Source organism: Pristiophorus japonicus, chromosome 12, assembly GCF_044704955.1.
Source record: "Pristiophorus japonicus isolate sPriJap1 chromosome 12, sPriJap1.hap1, whole genome shotgun sequence".
NCBI classification, from domain to species: domain Eukaryota; kingdom Metazoa; phylum Chordata; class Chondrichthyes; family Pristiophoridae; genus Pristiophorus; species Pristiophorus japonicus.
The window spans coordinates 172,535,233-172,556,957 of record NC_091988.1 but is presented as its reverse complement, the minus strand read 5'-3'; the positions used below and the strand labels follow the sequence as shown (position 1 = coordinate 172,556,957).

Here is a 21,725-nt window from a genome sequence, read left to right as displayed (position 1 = left end):
CCTCGATTGTTTACACTGATTTATGCCCATTTTAAATTTGGGCATATTCTAATGAGATTGGGAGGTTACTTGGGTATAACTTGACATTGGCAAAATGGGCGCAACATTGGGCACATTTTTGGGTCTAAATTCAGGGTTCTCCCAAACAGGAAACTCCAGGCCTAAGATTTTAAAAACTGTGGGCAGTGATACTCACATTCACTGAAACTCTCACTCGAGTCCAGGTAAATGTAAAAAGTGCCCAGGTTGTTCCAGGTTTAACACGGCACAGGAGTTCTGCTCCATGGAGTGTGGAACCTAAGCAGGTGAGACTGCCTTCTCCAGGAGCTTTCACACCAGTGGGCCGCGAGGTCAGCTTGAGCCGTAACTCCAGAGTGTAATTTTGCAAGGTAAGGTTTCCAGTATGGAGCCTCACTGCAGGTTGCAGTCCTCTCTCACTGCACTCACTGCCACTCAAGGCCTTCACGTCTGTACCAAAGCCTCACAAAATAACTCCCACATTACAATCTCAGCAATTATGCAAATTAAAAAAACACTCACTGTGATATTAAAATTGCGCATAGATATATTTGTTGGATATGACATCTACATTAACACAGTGACTACACTTCAAAAGTACTTCATTGGCTGTAAAGCGCTTTGGGAAGTCCTGAGGTCATGATAGGCGCTATATAAATACAAGTATTTTATAACTGGGGTCAGGTCCTTCATTCAGCAGTTCAAACCTTTAACGAATCAACTTCACTGCTCAAAAATATTCAACAATTTGCTCACCTTTTCCGCTACTTGTATGTAGGATTTTTAAATGATCGACTGTCATTTGCAGTATTTCAGCTTTTTCCAGCTTTGTTGATCCCTGCAAAACAAGTGAGCATGTTAGGAACATAAGAAATAGGAGCAGGAGTAGGCCATTTGGCCCCTCGAGCCTGCTCCGCCATTCAATAAAATCATGGCTGATCTGATCATAGACTCAGCTCCACTTCCCTGCCAGCTCCCCATAACCCTTGACTCCCTTATCACTCAAAAAGCTGTCTATCTCTGCCTTAAATATATTCAATGACCCAGCTTATGGCTGTTAGACGAGACAATGTTGGTCCCACACAACCCTATGCAACCGGATTTTTCCCTCGACATTTCCTTAGATTATTTTAAACTTGCCCTGCTTTTGTTCAACAACCGATAACAGACTCTGCGCCGAGTGTGAGGCCAGCGCAGTTTGGAGCTGTACAGTAAAGTTAGGTCCTACTTGTTTCTCGTAGGCACTGGGAACCAGTCGGCGAAGTTCCGACAAACTGTTGTTGATCCGGTCTCTGCGCCGCTTCTCGACGATCTGCAATGAACCAAAAGGCCAACTTTAGTCACTTTTACAGAGTTACATTCCCGCTAATGCAGACAGGAAGCGAAAAAATGTGGATTGTTTTTCGGGGGGAAAAAATTCAACGTACTCCTCGTCGCTTCTTTCTTGCCTGGCTCTGGGAGAAAGTCGATGGTAACACAGACTTCGAGTCTTTCATATTCCTGTTTAAAATAAGATTTGTATTGATATTTCCTCTCAGATTGTTGAATAATGCAGTCTTTTCATCAAGATCCGTCACTACTATGGGATATCTCATTAACTATAAACTAAATTGCAATTCGGGGATTAATAAATAAAGAAATAATTCACGGTTTACCCATTTTCTTCTTCAATGTCTAGTTCGCTGTCCGAGGAGCTGAATTCCACAGATCTCTTCATCGTTGAACCGCTCGCCTTCTTGTGGAATGCCCCCTCTGCTCTGAGAGACGTGTTGGCTGCAGTGCGGTTAGAAATCCAGGCAGCTTTCCCACGGTATCAGTTTATCAGCTCGACAGCAGGTCTCAGCCCTCCTGAGACCGCTTTGACTGACAGCTCGCTCGGGCCTGGTTTTGTTTTACTCATCGCTGGTTGGCAGACCTGGGCTTCCCTCTGCTCAAGGGCTTTGCAGTTGGTCTGGCCATCACTGATGACTTGCAGCAGCCGCGCCCTGCACCAGGATCTGCACAGTGATTCGAGTGTTGTCCACTCTCAACCTCAAGGTCACCGAGGTCAGTTGTGTCCCTACTCCAGCTGTGACCAGCTAACTCAACACACACTAGGAATCCAACTTGGGCCCTTTGTGTTCAGACGCACACTGCTTTTACCATTGGGGGAGCACAATTTGGATCTTTAATAACTTATTGGATCTGTAATCTTCTCCAGCCCTACAACCCCCGGAAATGTCTGCGCTCCTCTAATTCTGCCTTCTTGAACATCCCTGATTATAATCGCTCAACCTTTGGTGGCCATGCCTTATGCTGCCTAGACCCCAAGCTCTGGAATTCTCTGTTTAAACCTCTCCGCCTCTCTACCTCTCTTTCCTCCTTCAAGACGCTCCTTAAAACCTACCTCTTTGACCAAGCTTTTGTTCACCTCCACTAATTTCTACTTATGCGGCTCAGTGTTAAATTTCTATCTCATAATACTCCTGTGAAGCGCCTTGGGAAGTTTCACTACGTTAAAGGTGCTATATAAATACAAGTTGTTGTTGTTATTGATGAGCCCTGCTATCTCCTTCCACTTTCACATTAAAGGCGACAACATCAGATAGAGTAGATCTCCATTTATATTTTTGATTCTCAGCTGGGCCTCATCAGGAGGAGGCTCAAGTGGAGCATAAAGGCTGGCATGGACTGGTTGGGCTGAATGAATGGCCTGTTTCTGTGCCATATATCCTATGTAATCTTATATATAATTTATATATTTTGTTATGCATGTACCAATGTCAGTAGTGGGTGAGGCGGCAAACCAAGTGAAAATAACCCTGGAAACTCAATGATTATCTTAAAATCTGTTGCAGCAATCCAACACTCAACAAGAGACTGACAGCCCAAATCAATAAAGGGGTTTAAAATATTTTGTTTTAAATCTTACTCTTTTCACGGTGTCCTCCTCATCTATATTTGTCCTATTGCATTATTAAAAAAGGTATCCACTGGAACTGAGAAAGCAAGATTGAAGGTGCCAGCAAATCTCAGGAACCATGTACTGTGTAGGGATCAAAGGGACTCTTTAACTTATCCAAACCCAGTTTATATTAACATAATTATTCACATTGTTCTTGCATTTAATATATGCAACATTTTGCTTCTTCTCCCTCTGCATAGTGCCCTTCAGATTGTTTCTTTACATTAAAGGTACTATATAAAAGCAATTTGTTATTATTATGCCATCAGTTTCTTTGTGATAATCTGATGTGACCAGCAAGAAAGTGTAATAGTCAATGTGAGATAGGGGCATTTACAAATGTTTATGTATTTGGTATTTCTCATCAAATCCATTTACTTTCTGTGGTGGTCTATACCAGCCAAATTATCTGACTATGCCACACGGACAGATTCTATTAGAATGGTTTCTTAGCTTAGACCGAAGATATAAATAGAAGAGAGACAATCCTCTGGGAAGTTTGTGGACAGAGACCATTTCTAGAACAGTCAAAAATACCCTGCTACAAGAGGACTGCAATTGGAGCTTCCAAACTGGCAAGTGGAGAAATTCATCATATCAGCTTTTACGAAGTTTGAAATATTTCTTTGTGATATGAATGGCATAAACATATTTTGAATTCTGTCACCTGCACTATATGTATGCAGAGTTCACTGGCTAGGTTTGCCAACCCCTTTTTAGTGAGGACAGTGCACATTTAAGGGCTTTGTTAAATTGCAGGTTTGAGTTAGGTACCTGTTTTGAGCACAATGGACTGGCAGATCAGAGTTATACTGTTGCCTCTTTGCCACCTTCTGGGCAGCGAAAATGAAAATCCACTCACTAACATCTGAATGTTTTTAATGATAGCAGAGAGTTGACGAAACAACTAGCCATCTGCCAAAGAGTAAAAATGCTTTGAAAGTTCCCGGGGCTAAGATCCTAAACTTTGCTTCACACCAGTGTAAAGCCAAAGTTGTGCAAAACTGTTGCCTTAAGGTGAAGTGTGACACTGCTTAAATTCAGTTCAGGTGACTGCACAACTAAACTATACCGCAAAATTCGTGTCAACGAAAAGCTCAACATGTTTTTGATCAAAAAAAAAGTGTAGTGCAGCTGGTTTGGGGCAGGGGCTGCGTATCTGCACAATCTGAATGTGCACTGTTAATGTTTTATCACACGTACAAAAATCCCGAAACTGAGGCTAGAAATTAATGTTGTCAATATTATTAGATACACGCTCAACATGTATATTTCACAATTCCTGATTTGCTTTTTTTTAAGGATGATGTTTAGCCAGTTATTTGCAATTTGTTAATGTCTCCAATAAAATAATGGAAAAGAATTCATAAAAATGTGTTGTTTGCCCGCCAATATTGTCAACAGTAAATTTCTAAACTGGAATCTCACTAATAGCCTGTTAACTTGTTTGGAGATTTTTAAAGTTAGGCAGCAGCAGAAGAGAGAGGGCGAGTTCAGTGGGGGCAGGTTTCCTGACACTGATTGGGAGAAACATGAGACACAAGAGGCGCCAGCCAGCGAGGCTGTACGTCCCACACGTGCGACTCAGAGCAGCGTGGGAAGGTCGAGCAGCCGCCGGGATCCTGCCGCAAACGCAGGCTGCTGTTAAACAGGCGCCTGCTGAAGGATTGCTTCAGCGCTGGCGACTGGCCGTCTGTGTTCTAACGTGATCCGGAACTTAAGACAGTTTGAAGTTTAAAATCACTGAATTTGTTTGACCAATGCACCAAATCGTCGTAAAATTCAATCCTCTTTAGTAAATAGTCAAACGTCTGTCGTCTTTCTTCATAGCTTTGGCTTTTAGTAGACGTGCCAAAAAAGAACAGGTGAAAGATCATATTTTAAATTTGCAAAATAAAATCACTCGGTAACACAAACAATTATAGTTAGTCAGTGGTGTTACTCTAGATTCAACAGCAGACAGTATTCATTGGAAGCACATCATTTTTATAATCCCTGTTTAAAGATTTGAGTTTACTGGAGTTTCTTTGGTTGTCCAACTGTATATTTAAGTTCATTCATGGTATAAACCTGATACTAGAGCTCACCTCCCCGATAACTGGTATTCAGTATTTCCCTTGTAGTTTCCCCATGTCATCTTCAGCCACTGCTGCTAACTTTTCCCAGAATACTTTTCATGTATTTGATTGAAAGTCGACCTGACATTAGCAATTCTACCTTGGTTAAAATACAACAGCCATTCTATATACAATACAACATCTATTTCAATTAAATCACCACTGGCATACGGATGCAATTATAAGTTTAAATCTGCAATTTCCATTATAAATGTGGATATAGGAATTTTTAATGGAAAGTTGACCAAAGGAAGTAAGATTTTGTAGAAGTGCATTAAAACATAAATATATAGATCTATAATATATTAAGAATCTTGCATGAGGAATGAACTTCCTGTAAGTGCCACAATAACTTCTTGCAATACTTACTGTGTCACACTTTGTTGATAACGCCCCTATAGTTATAAAGCAGTGTGTCCTTTGACTTACTTTGAGTACTGCTACAGGATATATTTTTGTGTGTATCTTGCCTCTAATAATCTGTATTCACTTAACACACTTCGGGCAAGGGAGTGGGTTAGAAAATAAAATGTTGGGCAAATGTTGATATTGGGATTTGAGTTTATTGTGATAGCTTCTACTTGTGCTTCTCTGAGTCTCTGTATAATGTTTTTGGCTATGTTACTAACCCTATCAAGCAGCAATTGCAAAGACACGCTGTAGATGAGCAGAAATTTCATCCAGCTAAATATTGGGAAGACTGAAGCCATTGTCTTCAGTTCCCGCCACAAACTCTGTTCCCTAGCCACTGACTCCAACCCTCTCCATGGCAACTGTCTGAGGTTGAACCAGACTGTTTGCAATGTTGGTGTCATATTTGACCCTGAGATGAGCTTCCGGCAACATATCTATGCCATCACTAAGACCGCCTATTTCCTCTCCATAAAATCGCCTGACTCCGCTGATGCCTTAGCTCATCTGCTACTGAAACTCTCATTCATGCCTTTGTTACCTCTAGACTTGACTATTCCAAAGCATTTCTGGCCGGCCTCCCATCTTCCACCCGCCATAAACTTAAGCTCATCCTTGCTACCCCTATCCTAACTCACACCAAGTCCCATTCATCCATTACCCCTGTGCTCGCTGACCTACATTGGCTCCCGGTCAAGCAACGCCTTAATTTAAAAATTCTAATCTTTGTCTTCAAATTCCTCCATGACCTCATCTCTTCCTATCTCTGTAACCTCCTCCAATCCTCCGAGATATCTGCGCTTCTCCAATTCTGGCCTCTTGCGCATCCTCGAGTTTAATCTCTCCACCATTGACGGCCGTGCCTTCAGCTGCAGAGGGCCTAAGCTCTGGAATTCCCTCCCATACCTCTCCACCTCTCTTTCCTCCTTTTAGACCTTCCTGAAAACCTACTTCATTGACCAAGCTTTTGGTTATCTGTCCTAATATCTCCTAGTGTGGCTTGGTGTCAAATTTTGTTTGATAATGCACCTGTGAAGTGCTTTGGGATGTTTTACTATGTTAAAGGTGCTATATAAATGCAAGTTGTTGATGTTGTAGATGGGATATTATGGCTCTAGTTTTTTTAGTGCAGCCAGAGTTTTATTTATGGGTGAAGTTGACAGTTCAGTGCCTGGCAATCATAAACCAAAAAGTTTGATCAGGGCAGTATGAATAGCTGCTTAATCACCAACACAATTGCAATCTATTTAGAAGTGTCTCCCAAGCTGCAGTTAATAGAGATCAATCTCCCTGTAGTAATGCCAGAGGTAGAGGAAATATTTTCCCACAAAAGTGCAGAAACTACTGAAATTCAATCGCCGTGTGACTGCTGGCCTCTGCTGAAACTAGCACTGCTGTTCTGCCTTTCATTACACACGCTTTGTGCACAGATTTGCTGTATAAATACAGCTGTGGATTTGTCTTGTTGAGACGAGTAATGGCAGATTCCCATTTCTATCCCTAACATTAAGTGCGTTTGCCTGCAGAGGGTTTTGATTTCCTTGTTTGAGTCTCTGGTATCTGCCCTCACTCTGTTGTTAACACAATACAGACACCAAACATGCTCAAACTTGTTAACTATGACATAAAAGAACCACAGTGCTATGTATATTTCTACTTCACTAAAGCTTTTAAAATGTTCCACACATACATAGAAAAAGTTGGTTTCTCAGCTGACATGCTGTTAGCATTTAACCATGAGCCCAGAATTAAATGTTATTACAGATAGTAACTTTTTATTTGGATCCAATCAGCTATGGGATAGGTAAGGGTGGCTGGGGGGGGGGGGGGAGGGTAAGGGTGATGCAAAGTGGGGGGTAGGTAACGGTGGCCGGAGGGGGGAGAGAATGGGGTGGGGGGTGGAATATCAGTGGCGGGGGAGCTGGCGGAGGTAAAGGGTGGTAACAGTGGGCAGGGGGTGGGGGGAGGTAATGGTGGCCGGGGGGAGGGAGGTAACAGGAGGAAGGTAACAGTGGTCGGGGGAGGGGGGGGAGGTAACGGTGGCCGGGGGAAGGGAGGTAACACGAGGAAGGTAACGGTGGTCGGAGGGAGGGAGGTAACGGTGGCCGGGTAATGGTGGCCGGGGAGGGGGAAGGTAACGGTGGTCGGGGAGGAGGGAGGTAACGGTGGTCGGGGAGGAGGGAGGTAATGGTGGCCGGGGGAGGGGGGATGTAATGGTAGCCGGGGGGGGAAGGTAACTGTGGCCGGGTAACAGTGGCTGGGGCGGAGGTAACGCCGGCCGGCGGGGTAACAGTGTCAAAGTGGGGTAATGGCGGCGAGGGGAGGGTAATGGTGTTCTGGGGGGGAGGGGTGGTAACAGGGGGGGGGTGTGTTAACAGGGGGGGTGGGTAAGGGGGGCCCAGGGGGAGGTGGGGAGGGTAACAGTGGTCGGAGGTTGGGAGGTAGTGGCCGGCAGTGGCCCTCGTTCTTTGAATGGGGGGTTCGGGAGAAGTACTCCTCGAGTTCTGGGGAGGGGGAGGAGAGCCTGTTTGGAGTGGAACCTCTGTCTGCATCAAACATGGCCCCTGACATCGGAGGAAATGTGGCTACGGAAGGAAATGACCAGGCCCTGGCTTGGGTTACACTGGACAGCTGGTACTCCAGGAGAGAGGAGGTGTACCAGGTACCATCCCACTCTGCAGTGTAAGTTGGGCCAACCTATGGGACCACAGCACCACAACATCGGTTCCGGCAGTCCCTGACCAGCTTCATGCCACATCCCCCTGAACCCGAATATTCTGATGGAGTTTCCCAGCTGGAAGTTATGCTGGGAGCAAAGGCACACAGATTTTCAGGCCAAACAGCTACAGATGACCAACAGCACATTTCTGGATATGAGGAAGTAACTAAAGTTTGTTAAAATGATCATTGTCCAACTGTGATTGCAATAGAATTGATGAAAGGAGAACAAATGACCACAATAAATGATTGAGCACTATAGAAGAAGGCCAGTATCCTATGGTCCTTTGATGCCACGTAAACTCCAAATCTTTCATTAACATTTTTTTTACTAAAAGCCTGCTACATTTTAAAAAGGTTAAAAGTTTTAAAAGTTCCCTATCAGACCTAAATCCTTTGATTCAATTGTCCCTTTCTCACCAACGATGCCAGTCATTATGCAAAGTGAGTGTGAATTTGTATGTTTGTATAGAGTAAAGAACCGAGATCATGCAGAAAACAAAAGCAGGCAGCGGAAGGAGCGGCAAACCAGACTCCCCACCCATCCTTTCCTTCCATACAAAGATGGGAGGAAAAGCAATGTGTGAGGAGGACACAAAAAATCTGCAAAAGGACATAGACAGGCTAAGTGAATGGACAAAAATTTGGCAGATGGAGTATAATGTTGGAAAGTGTGAGGTCATGCTCTTTGGCAGAAAAAAAAAATCAAAGAGCAAATTATTATTTAAATGGAGAAAGATTGCAAGGTGCCACAGTACAATGGGACCTAGGGCTACTTGTGCATGAAACACAGAAGGATAGCATGCAGCTACAGCAACTGATCAGGAAGGCCAATGGTATCTTGGCCTTTATTGCAAAGGGGATGGAGTATAAAAGCAGGGAAGTCTTGCCACACCTGGAATACTGCGTGCAGTTTTGGTTTCCATATTTACAAAAGGATATACTTGCTTTGGGAGGCAGTTCTGAGAAGGTTCACTCGGTGGACTCCGGGGATGAGGGGGTTGATTTATGAGGAAAGGTTGAATAGGTTGTGCCTCTACTCATTGGAATTCAGAAGAATGAGAGGTGATCTTATCGAAATGTATAAGATTATGGGGCTTGACAAGGTGGATGCAGAGAGGATGTTTCCACTGATGGGGGAGACTAGAACTAGAGGGCATGATCTTAGAATAAGGGGCCGCCCATTTAAAACAGAGATGAGGAGAAATTTCTTCTCTCAGAGGGTTGTAAATCTGTGGAATTCGCTGCCTCAGAGAGCTGTAGAAGCTGGGATATTGAATAAATTTAAGACAGAAATAGACAGTTTCTTAAACGTTAAGGGGATAAGGGGTTATGGGGAGCAGGTGGGGAAGTGGAGCTGAATCCATGATCAGATCAGCCATGATCTTATTGAATGGCGGAGCAGGCTCGAGGGGCTGTATGGCCAACTCCTGTTCCTACTTCTTATATTCTTATGACTGTCTGTCCCACCAGCGACAGAGGCTGTAATTCCCAAATTGGACTGTTCAGTCACCTGAGAACTCACTTTTGGAGTGGGAGTAAGTCTTCCTCGGTTTCGTGGGACTGCCTATGATGATGATGATTAAAGAGTGTGCTGTGGGCACAGCCAATAAACTAGAAATTTGTGGGCTGCACTGGAAAAATTGATCATAAAAGTTGCTGGATTATCATAAAAACCCAACTGGCACACTAGTGTCCACCAGGGAACCAAAGCTGCCATCTCTACCTGGCCTGGCTGACAGGTGGCTCCAATCCCACACTAAAAATTTCTGAGGTACAAGCATAATTAGCAATCTCATTGTGCAAGGCCCCTTGGGGAAGAGTGACCATAATATGGTGAAATTCTGCATTAGGATGGAGAATGAAACAGTTAATTCAGAGACCATGGTCCAGAACTTAAAGAAGGGTAACTTTCAAGGTATGAGGCGTGAATTGGATAGGATAGATTGGCGAATGATACTTAAGGGATTGACTGTGGATGGGCAATGGCAGACATTTAGAGACCGCATGGATGAACTACAACAATTGTACATTCCTGTCTGGCGTAAAAATAAAAAAGTGAAGGTGGCTCAACCGTGGCTATCAAGGGAAATCAGGGATAGTATTAAAGCCAAGGAAGTGGCATACAAATTGGCCAGAAATAGCAGCGAACCCGGGGACTGGGAGAAATTTAGAACTCAGCAGAGGAGGACAAAGGGTTTGATTAGGGCAGGGAAAATGGAGTACGAGAAGAAGCTTGCAGGGAACATTAAGACGGATTGCAAAAGTTTCTATAGATATGTAAAGAGAAAAAGGTTAGTAAAGACAAACGTAGGTCCCCTGCAGTCAGAATCAGGGGAAGTCATAACGGGGAACAAAGAAATGGCAGACCAATTTAACAAGTACTTTGGTTCGGTATTCACTAAGGAGGACACAAACAACCTTCCGGATATAAAAGGGGTCAGAGGGTCTAGTAAGGAGGAGGAACTGAGGGAAATCTTTATTAGTCGGGAAATTGTGTTGGGGAAATTGATGGGATTGAAGGCCGATAAATCCCCAGGGCCTGATGGACTGCATCCCAGAGTACTTAAGGAGGTGGCCTTGGAAATAGCGGATGCATTGACAGTCATTTTCCAACATTCCATTGACTCTGGATCAGTTCCTATCGAGTGGAGGGTAGCCAATGTAACCCCACTTTTTAAAAAACGAGGGAGAGAGAAAACAGGGAATTATAGACCAGTCAGCCTGACCTCAGTAGTGGGTAAAATGATGGAATCAATTATTAAGGATGTCATAGCAGCGCATTTGGAAAGAGGTGACATGATAGGTCCAAGTCAGCATGGATTTGTGAAAGGGAAATCAGGCTTGACAAATCTTCTGGAATTTTTTGAGGATGTTTCCAGTAGAGTGGACAAGGGAGAACCAGTTGATGTGGTATATTTGGACTTTCAGAAGGCTTTCGACAAGGTCCCACACAAGAGATTAATGTGCAAAGTTAAAGCACATGGGATTGGGGGTAGTGTGCTGACGTGGATTGAGAACTGATTGTCAGACAGGAAGCAAAGAGTAGGAGTAAATGGGTACTTTTCATAATGGCAGGCAGTGACTAGTGGGGTACCGCAAGGTTCTGTGCTGGGGCCCCAGCTGTTTACACTGTACATTAATGATTTAGACGAGGGAATTAAATGTAGTATCTCCAAATTTGCGGATGACACTAAGTTGGGTGGCAGTGTGAGCTGCGAGGAGGATGCTATAAGGCTGCAGAGTGACTTGGATAGATTATGTGAGTGGGCAAATGCATGGCAGATGAAGTATAATGTGGATAAATGTGAGGTTATCCACTTTGGTGGTAAAAACAGAGAGACAGACTATTATCTAAATGGTGACAGATTAGGAAAAGGGGAGGTACAACGAGACCTGGGTGTCATGGTACATCAGTCATTGAAGGTTGGCATGCAGGTACAGCAGGCGGTTAAGAAAGCAAATGGCATGTTGGCCTTCATAGCGAGGGGATTTGAGTACAGGGGCAGGGAGGTGTTGCTACAGTTGTACAGGGCATTGGTGAGGCCACACCTGGAGTATTGTGTACAGTTTTGGTCTCCTAACTTGAGGAAGGACATTCTTGCTATTGAGGGAGTGCAGCGAAGATTCACCAAACTGATTCCCGGGATGGTGGGACTGACCTATCAAGAAAGACTGGATCAACTGGGCTTGTATTCACTGGAGTTCAGAAGAATGAGAGGGGACCTCATAGAAACGTTTAAAATTCTGACGGGTTTAGACAGGTTAGATGCAGGAAGAATGTTCCCAATGTTGGGGAAGTCCAGAACCAGGGGTCACAGTCTAAAGATAAGGGGTAAGCCATTTAGGACCGAGATGAGGAGAAACTTCTTCACCCAGAGAGTGGTGAACCTGTGGAATTCTCTACCACAGAAAGTTGTTGAGGCCAATTCACTAAATATATTCAAAAGGGAGTTAGATGAAGTCCTTATTACTAGGGGGATCAAGGGGTATGGCGAGAAAGCAGGAAGGGGGTACTGAAGTTGCATGTTCAGCCATGAACTCATTGAATGGCGGTGCAGGCTAGAAGGGCCGAATGGCCTACTCCTGCACCTATTTTCTATGTTTCTATGTTTCATACAGTCCTTGTTGGTCTTCTTTAAAGCTTTCTTTTTATCACATTTTGTGTTGATCACATTTTTATCACATCTCTTTCGTTACGTTGCCTTCCATCAAATGGCATACTGGCCGACATACTCCTCTGTGATGGCTACACCAATGTAATTTATTGGAGCAGGACGTTGGCCTATCTGACCCCAGTGAATATTTCAGGGTCAGCCTAATTTATATTTTTGCGGGGCATACAGCAGGGTTTCCACTTGCACATGGGAACAGGAGGCGGAGAGCAGAGAATTCCTGCTCCTGTATGTACCTGCAGCATCTAAAAGGGGCTGTCCTCCTCTAGACCAGGGGAAAGCATGTGGCTTTTGGCAGCCCCTATGCAAAATGCCAGTAGGGGAATGCAACTCTATCACCCCACTATTAATTGAAGTCCCTGTGGCAGCCTTTTAACTTTTAAAAGGCTTCTGCCAGCCCCAACAACACTGAACATCTGTTGTAGGCATTCCATATGTCCAATGCTGTTATGGCGGTAATGGCAGAAAATGTGATGTATGACATCAGTCTATCATTATGTCTTATTTGGTAATGACTTCCCCTTTTCCAGCAGGTACTTCCAGTATCCAGTGAAAATGACTCTGGAAGATCAATACAGCCCACATAATTTATATCAGAAAACCAGCATAACGTCAGAGCAAAATTCAAGTCGCCATTACCTAGCTAAAAAAGCTATAGATATCATTGACTACATCACAACAATGATTACACTTCAAAAGTAATCCAGAAGCACTTTGAGATGGCCTGAGGACACAAGAGATGCTATATAAATGCTTGTCATTCTTTGTTTAAGAAAGGAGCTCCAGAGACAAGGCTGAAGTGGTTGAAATCTCTGCCATCAATGGTGGGCAATTAGAGGGGGAGATGCAAAATAGACTAGAGTCAGAAGACCGACAAGATGTGGGAGAGAAAGTAAGTCTGGAAGGGGGAAGGGGTTCCAGAGCTAGGATGGTGTGAGGCCATGGATGGGTTTGAAGATGAAGGCAAAAAGTTTAAATTAAATGTATTGGAGGATAGGGGGCCAGTGCAGGCCCGCAGGATAGGGGTAATGGCCAAGTGGGCTTTAATGTGGGACAACATGTGGACAGCTGCATTTTGGACAATTCAGCAAGCAGAACATTTGAATAATCAAGTCTGAAAGTTGCCCTCCAAAATAGATTCCCCAGAACTGCACGCAAAGCTCCAACTTGTCTTGTACAAATTCAAAAACACTTTGTTGCTTTTATATTCAATATGTCTAATTTCTAAAACCCCAAATTCCATTTATCTTTGAATATCATGGTTCTCATTATGTTATTGATTAGGACAAGTTTGATTCTACCGCCTGGCAAATGTATCATTACTGTAAATTCACATAGGTTAATGGTTTTGAAATTTGTCTTATGAATATTTGCTTATGTCATTAATGTGAGAAAGATCATGCAAAACTATAGGGTAGGAGCTAAAATAGTTTAACCTTCATGGTACAGCATTTCTCACCTGGTAGTTGTCCAGGTTGGAAAGAAATGTAGACTTCTCCTTCACTTCACAAAGTGGTGCCTTTAGAATACTAGCACGGCAATGGTAACGCTTCTTGTGTTCTGAACTTATTCTTTATTTATGTGCAGCTCACAAAGGTCCATTTCAGGTATTAGTGCTTTTAAAAAATAGGTGACAGGCTTGTTTTACCTGTAAATAGCAATAACTATAAAGTATTAATCTGTCAGCTAGATTAGAGCTAATGGATTGTTACAATGCTTACTACAAATGGCGATCTAACTCAACTGTTGTAATATTTCTCCTGATTTTTCATTCACACTTATATGCAGTTCCGAGGAAAGATCATTTGTTGTTGCCTTCGGTCTCACAAGTTAACAAAGAACAACCAAACTGATACTTAGCTTAAGGTATCTGAGATAGGAGGAGAGGTATAAGAGCCTGTGCTTGTTTACTCTGTAGAAAAGAAAGTTCAAGGGAGAAATTATTCAAGATTCTTAAGCAAAAGGTAAATTGAATCCCAATAATATGATGTTCCAAGTTTTTCACAGATTCTAAAATCAGTGACATATTTCAAATTTAGAAGAAAGGGGCAAAGACAGCTTTACAAGGAGCTTAATGAGTATAGGAAATGGACTGCCCATGGAGGCAGTAGAAGTATAGAATGGAAAATTTAAGGGAGAATTGAAAGTATATTTGAGAGAATGGGCAATTGAAGGGTATCAGTTTTTGGAACTGACCAGAAATTGACAGCATAGTCTTTTCCAATCCTGTACTTTTCTATGTCCCAGTGTGCTGGTGGGGCCCACATGGGATAGAGATTGGACCTCGTTGCAGCACACCCTGATTATATAGAGGAGACCTGAGGCCCAATTACCAACAGACCACTGGTCTCTTAGGTCATGTGCGCGTTACAACTATATTGTTACCTTTGCACCCTTTAAACTGGCGTCGACAAATTTCTACCTCATTTTGTTTGGCCAAAGATATAAGCATGGCATCAGCAAAGTACTTACAAGGTCATGTTTGTAGATGTCTTGTGATTCACTTAATTGTCAGTTAAATTTGCTCTAATCTATGATCAGGGAATGCAGACTTCTAATCTAATCGGCAAAGTAAATGGTTCATTCACATTTTTAAGAATATGCAGAAGGAAGCAGCTGCATAGTAACATTTGGTCAATACTGTGGAAAATTTACGTTGTTAATGAAAGTCAGTAATGTAGACGGCCTGTAGATAGTTACGCAATAAGTGCAGTAAGAGGAAAATTAAGTGCATTATCTGATTGAAAAAGGCCTGCTTAAAGGTCATTGCTTCTGCTTAAAGACTCTTCTTCGAATCATAGAATAATACAGCACAGAAGGAGGCTATTCAGCCCATCGCATGTGCGCGGCTTTTTCAAAGAGCAATCCAGTTGGTCCCACTCCCTCATTCTTTCCCCATATCGCTCCAATTTTTTCTTCATCAAGTATTTATACAATTCACTTTTGAAGGCTACTATTGAATCTGTATCCACCTATCAAACAGTGCATTCCAAATCCTAATCACTCGTTGCGTAAAAAAGTTTCCCCTCATGTCGCCTCTGGTTCTTTTGTCAATCACCTTAAATCTGGGCACTCTCAATATCAACCCTTCAGCCATTAGAAACAACAACAACAACTTGTATTTATATGGTGCCTTTAACGTAGTGAAACATCTCAAGGCTCTTAACAGGAAGCTGCGATAAAAATTTGACACTGAGTTGCACAAGTAGAAATTAGCACAGGTGACCAAAAGCTTGGTCAAAGAGTTTTAAGGAGCGTCTTGAAGGAGGAAAGAGAGGTCGAGAGGCAGAGAGGTTTAGGCAGGGAGTTCCAGAGCTTGGAAAACGGTTTGGAAAACCGCAAATGTAATGTCCCTATTGAAAAAAGCAGGCAGACAGAAAGCAGGAAACTATAGACCGGCTAGCCTAACATCTGTCGTTGGGAAAATGCTGGAGTCCATTATTAAGGAAACAGTAGCAGGACATTTGGAAAAGCATAATTCAATCAAGCAGAGTCAGCATGATTTTATGAAAGGGAAATCATGTTTGACAAATTTGCTGAAGTTCTTTGAGAATGTAATGAGCAGGATGGATAAGGGGGAACCAGTGGATGTGGTGTATTTGGATTTCCAGAAGGCATTCGATAAGGTGCCACATAAAAGGTTACTGTACAAGATAAAAGTTCACGGGGTTGGAGATAATATATTAACATGGATTGAGGATTGGCTAACTAACAGAAAACAGAGAGTCGGGATAAACGGGTCATTTTCCGGTTGGCAAACATGACTAGTGGGGTGCCACAGGGATTGGTGCAGGGTCCTCAACTATTTACAATCTATATTAATGACTTGGATGAAGAGACCAAGTGTAATGTAGCCAAGTTTGCTGATGATATAAAGATGGGTGTGAAAGCAAATTGTGAGGAGGACACAAAAAATCTGCAAAGGGATATAGACAGGCTAAGGGAGTGGGCAAAAATTTGGCAGATGGGAGTATAATGTAGGAAAATGTGAGGTTATCCACTTTTGCAGAAAAAATAGAAAAGCAAATTATAATTTAAATAGAGAAAAATTGCAAAGTGCTGCAGTACAGAGGAACCTGGGGGTCCTTGTGCATGAAACACAAAAAGTTAGTATGCAGGTACAACAAGTAATCAGGAAGGCAAATGGAATGTTGGCCTTTATTGCAAGGGGGATAGAGTATAAAAGCAGAGAAGTCCTGCTACAACTGTACAGGGTATTGGTGAGGCCACACCTGGAGTACTGCATGCAGTTTTGGTCTCCGTATTTAAGGAAGGATATATTTGCATTGGATGATGTTCAGAGAAGGTTCACTAGGTTGATTCCAGAGATGAGGGGGTTGACTTATGAAGATAGGTTGAGTAGGTTGGGACGATATTCATTGGAGTTCAGAAGAATGAGAGGTGATCTTTTCGAAACAGAAAATAATGAGGGGCTCGACAAGTTGGATGCAGAGAGTATTTCCACTCATAGGGTAAACTAAAACTAGGGGGCATAGTCTCAGAATAAGGGGCCGCCCATTTAAAACTGAGATGAGGAGGAATTTCTTTGCTCAGAGGATTGCAAATCTGTGGAATTCTCTGCCCTAGAGAACTGTGGAGGCTGGATCATTGAATATATTTAAGGCGGAGAGAGTCAGACTTTTGAGCAATAAGGGAATAAAGGGTTGTGGGGAGCGGGCAGAGCAGTGGAACTGAGTCCATGATCAGATCAGCCATGATCTTATTAAGTGGTGGAGTAGGCTCGAGGGGTCAAATGGCCTACTCCTATTTCTTGTGTGTGTGTGTGCTCTTGGAGCGTAGGCAACAGAAGGCACGGCCACCAATGATTGAGTGATTATAATCAGGGATGAACAGGAGGGCAGAATTAGAGGAATGCAGACATCTCGGGGGTTGTGGGGCTGGAGGAGATTACAGAGATAGGGAGGGGCAAGGCCATGGAGCAATTCGAAAATAAGGATTAGAATTTTGAAATCGAGGTGTTGCTTAACCGGAACCCAATGTAGGTCAGCGATCTACAGTTTCTATTTATTTACTCTGTCTTCATCCTTCATGAATTTAAACACTATCAATTCTCCTCTTAGCTTTCTCTGTTCCAAAATTATTTACCTTAATAACTGTCATCGTCATAGGCGGTCCCTTGAACGAGGATGACTTGCTTCCACGAGTTCGCAGGTGTTTCGAGGAAGGACCTGATGTTCCAGTCCTGAACTCTAATTGAGGGGGTGGAAGATGCCTGTGCATTAATTTTTTTAATGTGTGGTGACTGTTGCACACCAGCCACCACACGGCTTGACAAAGCTAGGTCTTGTTCCGGTGACAAGGATTAACCAAGACAACTGGAGACCTGCTCTGCTGCACAGACCTAGCGCACACGTATATTGCAGTGTGGACTGGCCCGTGCTTCCCCTGGGCCCTCGGTCCTTCTGGGCCCCGTACTCTCATCTGTCTCACCTCCGCTACGATCTCTCGCCACTCCTGCGCCATAACATTCACCGCATCTTGCCACAAACACTCGCCACTCATCCGCCCCGACCTTCCCACTCCTCTGTACCTGGGTCCTGCCAATGTTCCTGCCCGTGCTCCAAAACGGCGACCAGGGTTTTGATGATGTCACCCAGTCGCCCATCTCAAAATCGTCGCACACTTGGAGCAGCTCGCGCTGGAGGTTGAAGTGGTACACCGCTCCAGCTCTTTTACTTCCCAACCTGTTCTCTTTTTAATAACTGTAAAATAAGCACAACTCGAGGAACATAGAGCAAATTATGGAGTGTAATTTAATTAAGGCCTTGAAATAGCTGTGTATGGCATTAGCATACAATGAGTTTATTTGAAATTTCTTTGTCCATGCATCAGGATCTGAGCTCATAATCTAGGCCATCAATTCAATTCAGTACTGAGGAAGCACTGTATTGTTGGAGGTGCTGGTTTGCAAATGAGATGTTAAACCGATGTACCCTGTACTATCTGCCTGCCAAGGTGGATGTAAAAGATCCCATGGCAATATTTGAAGAGGAATATCCTGGCCAACATTTATCCTTCAACCAATGCCATCAAATTAGATTAACTGGTCATTTATCTCATTTGCTATTTGTGCGATCTTGCTGTGCACAAATTGTAATTTATAGAATCATAGAAATTTATGGCACAGAAGGAAGCCATTCAACCCTTCGTGTCTGTGCCGGCCCAAAAGGGGCTATCTTGCACAATCCCACTTTCCAGCTCTTAGTCCATAGCCTTGCAGATTACAGCACTTCAAGTGCAATTCATTGGCTTTAAAGAGAATGTGAAACATGCCATATAAATGCAAGTTCCTTCTTTCACTTCAGACATCCTGCATTTCCAATTTTATTTTCTCCTCTGAATGTGCGTAATCGCAAGTATCGTCCGCATACTGTAGTTCGATGACAGAAGATGAGATGACCTTGGATCTAGCCTGGGGGTGACGAAGGTTGAACAGGTTCCCATTGGTTCTGTAGTTTAGTTTCACTCCAGCGGTGAGTTTGTTGAGAGTGAGATAGAGCATTGCAGCGAGGAGGATTGAGAAGAGCGTTGGTGCGATGACGCAGCCCTGCGTGACCCCCGGTCTGGACATGGATTGGGTCTGTGGTGGATCCATTGGTTAGGATCACGGCCTGCATGTCGTCGTGGAGCAGGCGGAGGATGGTGACAAACTTTTGGGGTCAGCCGAAACGGAGGAGGACACTCCCTAGTCCCTCACAGTTGATAGTGTCAAAGGTCTTTGTGAGGTCAAAGAAGGCTATGTACATGGGTTGGTGCTGTTTCCTGCATTTCTCTTGTAGTTGTTGCGCAGTGAAGATCATGACCGTTGTACCCCTTAGTGGACGGAATCTGCATTGTGACTCTGGGAGGAGCTCTTCAGTCACAGGGAGAAGACGATTGAGGAGGATTCTAGAGATGACTTTCTCAGTGGCCGACAGCAGGGAGATTCCTCTGTAGTTGCCGCAGTTGGACTTGTCCCCTTTTTTGAAGATTGTCACAATTATAGCATCTCTGAGATCTCCCGGCATGCTCTCCTCCTTCCAGATAAGAGAGATGAGGTCATGCATTCGTGCCAATAGTGCTTCTCCGCCATACTTTAGTGCTTCATCTAACAGTTTTCTATTAAACAGTTTGCAGGTCATTTAGCCATTACCTTTCTCTCTGTGATGGAGCATCTGTTATTTCTACACTCCCTTTTTCTCTCTATTTTTCCAAATGCACTAAAATGCTTCCTTATCTTTTCATTTTCAGTTGCAATGAAAGATATAAAGAGAAAATACAAGTTACCCAAAACACAACCCTGTGTTTAAATTTACAGCTATGTATTTTCTGTTTTTATTTCACTTAAGTCCAACAGTCGTGAAATGCAACTTTACAAGGAATACATAAAGGCTCTATCCAGAGAAAATTATCCAGTTCAGTCGCTGGAAGTTCAATTTCCTTATCTTAATGCTGATTGATATGACCCCCTCAAGAAAAAACATGAATTTGCAACACAAGCTTCATTGTTTTATGATGTGTTCATCCCCACAGGGCTGACCTAATTCTAACCAGTCCATCTTCAATACTACAACACACTGTTTGATAGGTGTCTGTTTCATGTTTCGTTGGAACCATTCTTTGCTGTCTTACCTCACAGGTCTGGTTCCCACACACAAGCAGTCAACAACTTCACCATCAATAGAAACTAGAAAGCAACAGTGAACCAAATATTTTATGCCATTTGTACAGTGGCGATAAACCACTGACCCCCTTTTTGATTCTATGGATTTGAAATAATTTCCATAGAAATTCACTTTTACTGAAACCATTTCCACCCCCGCCTCCTCAGACACATATACCCTGCATCCAACCATAGTATCGAAAATTCCCTAAAATTCCAGTTATTATCATTTTTGGTTAGTTGCTGTGAAAAATCACCAATTAAATAGCCTCAAAACGACAGTCTATAGGATCTAAATCAATAGTGATAAACTTACCAGTTTTTCAGAGCATATATAACAAGGAATGTATATGCTGAATGTCTGAGCTCCACTAAGACTGTGACAAACTAACCAAAAGAACATGACTTTCTTTGTAAGTTGGAATTAGTCTGAAATCAGGTTGTAAACTAACCCTGGGAAACTGCCACATTCCAAATTAGTTGTGACATATTTCAGCGCTCAGTCTGGGATTCACACCAGTACAGAGCCCAAATAACAGCACAGGTGCACTGATGTCATGGCTAAATCCCACTAGCCTAAAATGAATGGCAATTCTCTGACCATTCCCACCCAGTTATATTTTAACTACAGAAAACTCATTAAGTTGCTCATTTCCCCCCCGTCCCAGGTTATATTTTTACTTGGGTAAAATTACTTACAGTATTAATATAATTGGGCAATGTTTTATTCTCTATGTGGCATTAATCCAACTGACAACAGATAACTGGAAGGGTATCAAACATCAACATTGCATAAACCAAACTGAAAATAGTTAGATTGCGGTAGAAGGTTTTCCAGAGTCTAAAATAAGTGACCTAAGGTGCCAATTCTTCTCTGAGAATATTTACAGGTAGGAATTGCTGACCTCGCACAACTATTTACACTACAACTAATTGATCTCCCTTGCTGTTGGTCATGGACAAAAATAGTGATTAAAAATGGGGTTGCCTTTCCTATAACTGTGTTTCTCTTCCAATTTCAACTTGTTCTTTGCCCTTCCCTGTGTCTTTCTTCCTGGTTATTGTCCAGTTTTTCCTTTTTCTCTCTGTATGATCTTATTGAATGGTGGTGCAGGCTCGAAGGGCCAAATGGCCTACTCCTGCACCTATTTTCTATGTTTCTATGTCCTTTCTCTCATTACTGTCTCTATACCTTTCTGTCTTTAACTCTTTTTTCAATCTTTCTTTGGATCAGTCCTTCCACCTGTCTCTTCTCACTCATTCTATGTGAAAGCATCTCACATTTCTTTACTGAGTTAATGAATATGTATCTTAAACATTTTTTTAAAAAGCTATGGCAAGATAAAAGATGAAATGTCCTTGTTGGATTTGGAGATCTGGGGTGGACAAGGACCTGAGCTTGGTGAGGAGAAATGATCTGGGAGATGCTGTAATGCACATTAGTAAGGGGGGGGGGGTGACAAAGTCTACCGAAGGATGGAGCTATTAACACAGACTAGCAGCAGCCCTGAGCGGTATTGGCATATCTGAGAACCATTGCAACATACAGGTATGTGAACATGGGTATGGGGCTGGGTAGAAGTAGAGGCCTGTAGCTTGAAATGGAAGCACCAAGGTATTTGAGGGCGGGATGGAATGTATTCAGGGTACAAAAATTGGAAGTGGCAGAGTGGTGCCCA

General features: G+C 43.0%; 1 protein-coding gene across 4 annotated transcripts in view; it reads right to left on the bottom strand.

Moving 5' to 3' along the window:
* LOC139277558 (hairy/enhancer-of-split related with YRPW motif protein 1-like) overlaps positions 1–21,725 on the bottom strand; it is a 60,284-nt gene that overhangs the window by 10,357 nt on the left and 28,202 nt on the right. The window contains exons 1-4 of one of the 4 annotated variants that reach the window (XM_070896168.1): positions 17,490–17,806; positions 1,446–1,518; positions 1,247–1,330; positions 775–856 (exon numbers count right to left, since the gene is read on the bottom strand). In XM_070896168.1, the coding sequence (XP_070752269.1) occupies positions 775–856; positions 1,247–1,330; positions 1,446–1,514 (235 nt within the window). In that variant the 5' untranslated portion in view covers positions 1,515–1,518; positions 17,490–17,806. Of the gene's footprint in view, positions 1–774; positions 857–1,246; positions 1,331–1,445; positions 1,644–1,673; positions 2,381–17,489; positions 17,807–21,725 lie in introns of those variants that run through there. The other 3 variants (XM_070896167.1, XM_070896166.1, XM_070896165.1) reach the window with 3 other exon arrangements.